The sequence below is a fragment of the Theobroma cacao genome, chromosome 9 (assembly GCF_000208745.1).
Source record: "Theobroma cacao cultivar B97-61/B2 chromosome 9, Criollo_cocoa_genome_V2, whole genome shotgun sequence".
NCBI classification, from domain to species: Eukaryota; Viridiplantae; Streptophyta; class Magnoliopsida; order Malvales; family Malvaceae; genus Theobroma; species Theobroma cacao.
In genome coordinates, this window is record NC_030858.1 from 16,794,205 (window position 1) to 16,802,037 (window position 7,833).

General features: G+C 31.4%; 2 protein-coding genes across 3 annotated transcripts; both read left to right on the forward strand.

Annotated features, from left to right (window-relative positions):
* On the forward strand, positions 293-3,632 carry LOC18589439 (phospholipase A2-alpha). Of its 2 annotated transcripts, none has more exons than XM_018126535.1 (4): positions 293-681; positions 782-824; positions 1,038-1,169; positions 3,218-3,632. In XM_018126535.1, exons 1-4 carry the CDS (start codon positions 565-567, stop codon positions 3,391-3,393), a joined length of 468 nt encoding a protein of 155 aa, XP_017982024.1. In that variant the 5' UTR covers positions 293-564; the 3' UTR covers positions 3,394-3,632. The 2 variants fall into 2 exon arrangements, with proteins under 2 accessions (XP_017982024.1, XP_007014477.1); XM_007014415.2 differs by having other exon boundaries at positions 294-681; positions 1,038-1,163.
* Positions 6,961-7,536, forward strand: LOC108663251. The gene has a single exon (XM_018126840.1). The coding sequence runs from the start codon at positions 6,961-6,963 to the stop codon at positions 7,534-7,536; it is 576 nt and encodes a 191-aa protein (XP_017982329.1).

Consider the following 7,833-nt stretch of genomic DNA (forward strand, 5'->3'; position numbering starts at 1 on the left):
ATGAGATTTTTTTTATAAAATTATATTTTCAATCACAGTTAAATAAAAATAAAAAATGTTAATAAATAAATCATCAGGAAATTAAAATGGAGTGATTAGAATTAAGGGATTTTTGTATTGGTGACATGGCATCCGAGTGGCCTTGGGTTTGATGGCCTGATGTGCAATAATTGGAAATGTCGAGTTTAGGAGTGCCGACTTGAAAGATGGTCCAAGTTCACAAATAAATGAGTTGGGTGAAAGGGCTTTTTCTTGGAGATGGACCCCAGAACCACCTCTCATATTGTTGGATTTCTTTATTCTGAATTCTAGTAGCCGATAGGGGGAGCGGGTGTGGGTGATGATCTGAGAATAAGTCGAAGCAACACTCCAAAAAGGGATCACGAGCCATTACAAGACAATCCCAGATACGTCTCTCTTTCATCCTCATATTGCCTTTGCACGTCTTTTATAATATATATCTACTGCTCTATGCTTTAACCCTCCCTCTTTCTCTCTAAATCTGAGCGTTTCAAGCAAAACCAAGCTTCAGATTCCAGTGCTTTTGCTTCCCAAGTTCCAACGATGATCACGCATCAGTTTCTCTTGTTCTCCTTTTCGGTCATTGCCTTCACTCTCTCCTCTGTTCCCGTCGAAGCCCTTAATGTTGGTGTCCAAGCAGCGGATTCTGCCATCACCGTGGTCAGTTGTTCAGCTTCCTTATCTTCCTTTCTTTTGGGATATAAACATAATTACAGTTCTTACCTTTTCTGTCTCACTTTGGCTCCGACGTTGTTTCCAGAGTAAAGAATGCAGCAGAAAATGTGAGTCAGAGTTCTGTTCAGGTATGCTCTTTTGTTTCCTCAATTTTCACTATGTAAATCTTACCAGTCTCTTACCATTATTCAAATCTAAAACCTTTAAATTGGAGTGTTAAATTTTAAATCGTTCACACGTTTCTTTGAGACATTAAACACAGTTGTCTGCTGTCAAAAAGATTCAATCTGTTGGGCTGTTGGATTAAGCTTGAGATTATTTTATTGGTGGAAAAACAACAGTGCCTCCATTTTTGAGATATGGGAAGTATTGCGGGCTATTATACAGTGGGTGCCCCGGGGAGAAACCTTGTGATGGACTTGATGCTTGCTGTATGAAGCACGACGCTTGCGTTCAAGCTAAGAACAGTAAGGGTGATTTTTTTTTGTTCCTTTCTTTAATTATAAGAATCTGGCCTCTATGTTGAATCACTCCAAATTTTTTGGTAAAGGACAGTCTTAAATCTTGTACCTTGAGCATAACAATTTTTAAATCATAAGTAAAAGATATGATGGTCTTGAACTTAGGATTTTCTTTTATTTAATAGATATCTTTATGAGCTGGTGACAAATGATAGTTTATCTAACTCTTCATTGACATGAGACCTTTCAGGAGAGATATTGAAGTCGAGTTAGGTCCAAATCAAAACACCCTCTCTTTTATAAATGAAAGAGTTACAACAAGAATGTTATAAAATTGGATGAAATAGAATGGATATCAAATCAGTAAGAGATAAATGAATCTTGAATTTATAAGTAAAATTTTCTTTCACTCGATAAGCATATCCTTTTTGAGTTAGAAGTATGTATCCGAACATACCCATATTGTGCCCCTAAAAAAAATTGTCAGAATCTTATTGTTTGAAATTTGAACCAGATCCCATCACTTTGTAACACAAACATAGTTCTTAAAAGAGAAATTAAAATGATTGAAAATTTTACTCTCTGACTGGTAACAAGTTAATGTTAATAAGATAATTATTACTTTAGTGGTGGGATAGTCATAAGCTTGGATAAAAACATTTATTCTTCTTAAAAATACTTTTAAATTTGGATTGTACATCATTCAAGGAAAATAAATTAATTCAATTTTTATATAGTTTGGATTCAAATTATCACAAATATCGAGTCATTTCCAATCACAAATTATTTTTAAGTTAGATTAAATCAAGTATCAAGTCACTTCCTTTTTTAAAATTATTTTGAGATTAGATTATCTCTATTTAAGTTAATTCGGATTTAGATTATGCTATTTTACTATGTTCTTGAATTATATTTGGGTTTGGTTTGGGACAGGTTGAATTGGATTCTTCGGGTTGGGTTAGATTTTACCATCTCTAAGTACCAATTTTATAATTGGGTAGTATCATACAGTACCGGTCAACCCCATATAATATGTGGTAATGTGAATGTTAATTCCACCCGTAACATGACCAAACGTCTAATTTTGAATTGGCCAAGAGACTAAATGACTTAAAAGTAAAAACTGCACCTAGCTCCAAGTTATATTCAACTTTTTGTTATCGAAACTAAAAATAACCTTTTTTTTAATTCTCCTTTATTGTACAGAAAAATGCCTGAACCTAAATGATATATAGCCGGGATAAGTAGAACTTGAAGTGGTTTAGGCACGAAAGTGTTAAGCCAAAACACCCACATAACCAAAAATGACTCGAACATAGTATAACTCTCATAATAATCATATCATAAAAGTGGTGTAAAGCCTACTTTGCCTAAACCACAACCAAGCCCAACTTCTTCTTATAATTTCAAGAGTATAGATTCGAATCTTGGTATACACGTTACGTGAAATGATATGTGATAATTGTATAATGACATAATGTTCAAATAAGTTTTTAAACTATTCAAGAATATTCAAATAAGTCTTTATTCTTTTAGTACATTCAATTAAGTCTCCGTATTTTTATTTTGAGTTAAATAAGCTCTTATTATTATTAATTATTGATTAATTGTCATTAATAAAAATATGACTTGTCATTTTATATCCACATAGCATTAATATAATATTGATGTAGAGGGTGAAAAATATCATATGATCATATTATTATATTAAATTAGTATATCATATCATTATCAATTATAATACGTCAGTATACGATATTATAATTAATTATGATATTTTAACATACCACGTCAACATCAAATATAAAATAACATATGATATTTTGATCAAGTTAATCATTAATTATAAGGATTTATTTGACTCAAAATAAAAAATATAAGAATTTATTTAACTCAAAATAAAAGTATAAGAGCTTGATTGAAAGGATTTATTTAAATTTTTTAAATAATTTAAGAGTTTTTTTGCATATTATGAAACTTTTCTAAAATTAGGATAAGTTTCCAAGTATTATTAGATATTGATTTCTGCAACTAAAACTGCTGGAACTCGTGTGGAGCAGATGACTATCTGAGTCAAGAGTGCAGCCAAAACTTCATAAACTGCATGACCAACTTTCAGAAATCTGGTGGACGGACTTTTAAGGGAAACAAATGCCAAGTTGATGAGGTGATTGATGTAATCACTGTAGTGATGGATGCTGCTTTACTTGCTGGAAGGGTTCTTCATAAGCCGTAGCTCGGAGCCTGCCACCCCATGCAAAGGAAGAACAAATATGAAATTAACTCAAATGTTGTATTTCTGATTCTTTTGCTTTGCAGCTATACATTAAATTTCTATGTTTCATTTAGAAGATTTGTGTGATGCGCTTTGCGAATGGCGAAGACGTTTCAATTTGTTATTCTCCGCTCCAATCATTTGTCATCAAATCATGTGATTTTTTGTCACGTGTGATATACGCTGTATTCACTTGTCAATTTAACCCTTAATTATAAGGAATCAAAAACGTTTGACCCTTAATTATTACAATTAAAACGTTTAACCCTTAATTGAAAAAGTATCCAAACACTTAGCTCTAATTTGAACATTTAGCCAAAATTTTAATTTATATTAAATTTAGCGAAAATGTGATTTCAACATTGAGATCATCAATATTAACTTTATTGTAAGATTATAAAATACCAACTTTAGATTCATTAAGTTTGTTGGCTCTGTAAGTTTTTGATTATAATAAAATATTTTCACTCATTAATATCTAACTATACTACTTGAGTGTGCATGCTGAAAATGTGTGTCAATAATAAATTAATCAATGAAAAACAAAAATCAAAACTCATAAAAATAAGGAGTTACAAATGAGCCATAAACAAAAGCCTTTTAGTTGGCTAACAAAGGGAGTTAATCAGTTAAAATTCAAAAGTAAAGTTGGCTGGTTCAAAGACAATAAGCTCTTAATCCGTTGAAGCCTTACTTAATCAATTAAGAGAGTAAAGCAGATTGCGAAACAGAGAATACTTAGTCGACTAAAAAGTATTGTTAGCCAGCTAAGAGCTCACTGTCAGAGATTTTGATTACAAGATAGAAAAGACTTAATCGACTAAGAAGCATGGTTAGTCAACTAATAGCACATTGTTTGAAAATTTGAATTTGAATGCTTGAAGACAAACTAACGGCTAGAATTGACTCAAAACTGTTTCCAACGGTCTGAAACTGTCAACATCCATCCGAGTCGGTTTTTCAAGTATAAAAGACACCCTTAACGGCTAAGAAGAATATTATATGCTTCCAAGATCAAAAAAAGCTCAAAAATAGCTAAAACTCTCTCAATCCTTCTTGCACTTCAATCCAATCTTTGTAATAGGGTTTAACACTTCATCTTGTACCATTCAAATCAGGTTAGTGATCATAAGTACTTCTTGGTTACTTAGAGTGTGCGAGTCACTTTAAGGGGATTAATCAAGCTTGGGTTAGCTTAATTGGTTTTATAGGTTCTAACTCAGCCTAGGAAAAGGCTAGATTTGGGTTTTGCTTGATCTCGGGAAAAACCATTGTTAAAGGTTGTGGTTGAGCATGTGAAAAGCCATTGTAAAAGCTTGGTGGAAGCTTGAGAATTCCACTGATAATAGTGATTTGGCTTGAAAATCCTTGATTGAAGATCAAGGTAGTGGATGTAAGTCAAAAAGACCGAAACACTATAAATCTTTGTGCATTGTCTACCTATTTTATTTTTAATTTCATTCTTCTTCAAATCATTATTTCATCTGGCATTTAACTTCTCATCATTGACCTTTAATTAGCCACCAATTAGAAGTCGGGTTTAGTGACATTCACAAAGTGCCATTCACCCCTCCTCTAGCACACTTTTTTGAGACCAACAAAGTTAAATACCAACCATTGATTTTATTTTTATTATTTAATCTGTACATTTAAGTTAACAAGCTACTTTTTAACTAAAATTAAGTTAAAATTTGTTTTAAATTAAAAATGGTAGAGCCCAATAGAGGGAGGATTCTCCATTCTATTCTTCTTTAGTTTTTTTAAATAATTATAAAATATTGTATCCTCAACTTGGATAACAAAAATTCTATCACAAAAAATATAATTTCAATTAATTAAATAAAATTTTTAATTTTAAAAGATATTTTTTAAATTTTAATGTAAACATGAAAATAAAAATAAAAATTCATAATATTTGACATGAAATATGCACAAAAAATGTAATTAATTTAAAATAATTATAATGATTTTAAATGTAATAAAAGGTAACAATAAGAATAAATTTATTGTATAGTTTGATTTACATAAGTAAGATGTATAGTAAAATAAAAATTAAATTTCTTAAAAGTTTAATGTAAATGTATAAGAATAAAGATGAAACGTCATATAATTTATTGTAAAATAGAAAAATATATTATTTAGTTTTTTAGAAGTAATTTCTATCTCTTAAACTAGTTACTAAAAATTCTTACACAAAAATAAAATTTCATGCAATTAAATAAAATGTTAATGTTAAAAGAATTAACATTTTTTAATCCTAATATAAACATGTGATAATAAGGATAAAAATACGTAACATTTGACATAAAATCGATAAAAAATTGTCTTAAATAAGTTAAAATGTTATTATAATGATTTTAGATGTAATGGAAGGTAACAATAAGTATAACATGATTGCAACTTATGGTAAATAAGTAATAGAAATCATAAGTTGAAATTAACCTTTATAAAATCTTAACATAAATGTGTAAGAATAAAGGTTAAAAAAACATATTGTTTATCATATAATAGAAAAACTGTTATGGAATATGGACATATCCCACCACATTAGACCAATACAAATTAGCGTAAATTTGATAAATGATAAATGTATTATCCACATTCTAGATATTTCAAGATTCATCTACATGTGGAAATTATTTAGATGATAATGTGGTATTTATCAAGAAAATAATGTAATTTAGAGATATATCTTATTAAGAGATTGTGATAGCCAAAGATTTGTTAAGAGCTTCAACTATGAATAGGGGGACACCTCACCTTTATTTATAAAATAGTTATTTTCATTCCAAACATTGCTTTAATAATACATAAAGAACATCCTCTCATTATCTCTATTTTCTTCCTGTTTCTATTATTTTTTTTACAACACGTTATCAACACAATCACCAAAGGTAGAGGTAATTTTCTTGGTTCTTCATCAACCAATTAGATTTTGATTATGTATACCGTCTAGTCTGCTTGAAGTCGACAACGAACCTAGAGCATCTTTTCGACCCTTTAGGCAACTGTGGGCCTCTAGGAACCCTTGTAGTTATTGTGATTAATTTACAAGTCCATTTTTTAGTACATAGAATTATGGCAAATATCAAAACGCCCAAGTTCCACATCTTGGAATTAAATGGAAGCAACTATCTGTCCTAGTGCCTTGATGTAAAGATGCATCTCTAAGGGCAAAGTCTTGCTAATGCAATTATTATAGACAGGAAAAGAAATGACAAAGATAAGGCAAATACATTGATCTTCATTTGCCGCCATTTGCATGAAATCTTGAAGACTCAATATTTATTCATCCGAGACCTTAAGATCATAAGGACGAGATTGAGAGAGAGGTATGATCGTACCAAGATAGTTATCCTCCCTCAAGCACAGTATGACTGGTAGCATCTCAAGTTACAAGACTTCAAATCAGTGTCTGACTACAACTTTACCTTATTTGATATTGTTTCTCGGTTGGAGTTATGTGGTGTTATGCTCACTAAATCAAAGCTATTAGAGAAAACTTTTTCCACCTTCCATGCTTTGAATATGGTATCGCAACAGCAATACCGGCAACATCAATTTAAGACGTACTTGGAGTTGATTTTTATCCTCCTGATTGTAAAGCAAACTAATGAATTACTGCTTAAGAACCATGATCTTAGACCTACTGGCTCGAAAGCATTGCTTGAAGCAAATGCTAACTCTAGTAAGAGTATAGGTCGATTTAAGGACCGTGAACACGAGCAAGGGCATAACCTATGTAGGGGTGGCAGAAGACTTAACCGCCCTAGACAATCCAACCTTGGCCCGAATCATGGCAAGGGCAAGAAGCCCGTGAAGAAGCATAATGAAAGTATTTGCCATCGTTGTGGCATGGTTGGACACTGGTCGCATACCTGTCGTACGCCAAAGCACGTTGCTGATTTATACCAAGCACCCTTGAAGGATAAGGGCAAACGTGTTGAGACTCACGCCATTGAGAATTCTACTACTATGACCAACGTCGAAGCTAACAATGCCTCTATTAAAATGACTTCACTTGCTCATGTAGAAGCAAGAACATCCTTGGAAGTCTCTGATTTCTTTGAGGACCCTGATAGCCAAGATAAGGTATTAGAATGATGGAAGACAGCCAAGACTTAGGATTTAAGGATTTTAATGTTTTTCTCATTTTTTTCTTTTTCTAAATGTATTAGTCTTGGTTGATTGTTCCCAAGGAAGAACAATATGGTCATTTAATAAATTATTATGAAATTGATTCCATATTTATTATTTGAAAAATTTCAATCCCATGACTAATTTGCAAATTTTTTTGATACTTGACACTTGAAGTTGTCAAAACAAATGCAAGTGGGAACCATTGAGAAAAAGAAAGATGTCTGTTTGCTTGATAATGCAACGACACATACCATAGTTTGT

Coding starts and splice junctions, on each gene's coding strand:
- LOC18589439 (XM_018126535.1), top strand. CDS start 565: ATGATCACGCATCAGTTTCTCTTGTTCTCCTTTTCGGTCATTGCCTTC. Junction 825..1,037: donor TGAGTCAGAGTTCTGTTCAG/GTATGCTCTTTT, acceptor GAAAAACAACAG/TGCCTCCATTTTTGAGATAT. Junction 1,170..3,217: donor TCAAGCTAAGAACAGTAAGG/GTGATTTTTTTT, acceptor CGTGTGGAGCAG/ATGACTATCTGAGTCAAGAG.
- LOC108663251 (XM_018126840.1), top strand. CDS start 6,961: ATGGTATCGCAACAGCAATACCGGCAACATCAATTTAAGACGTACTTG.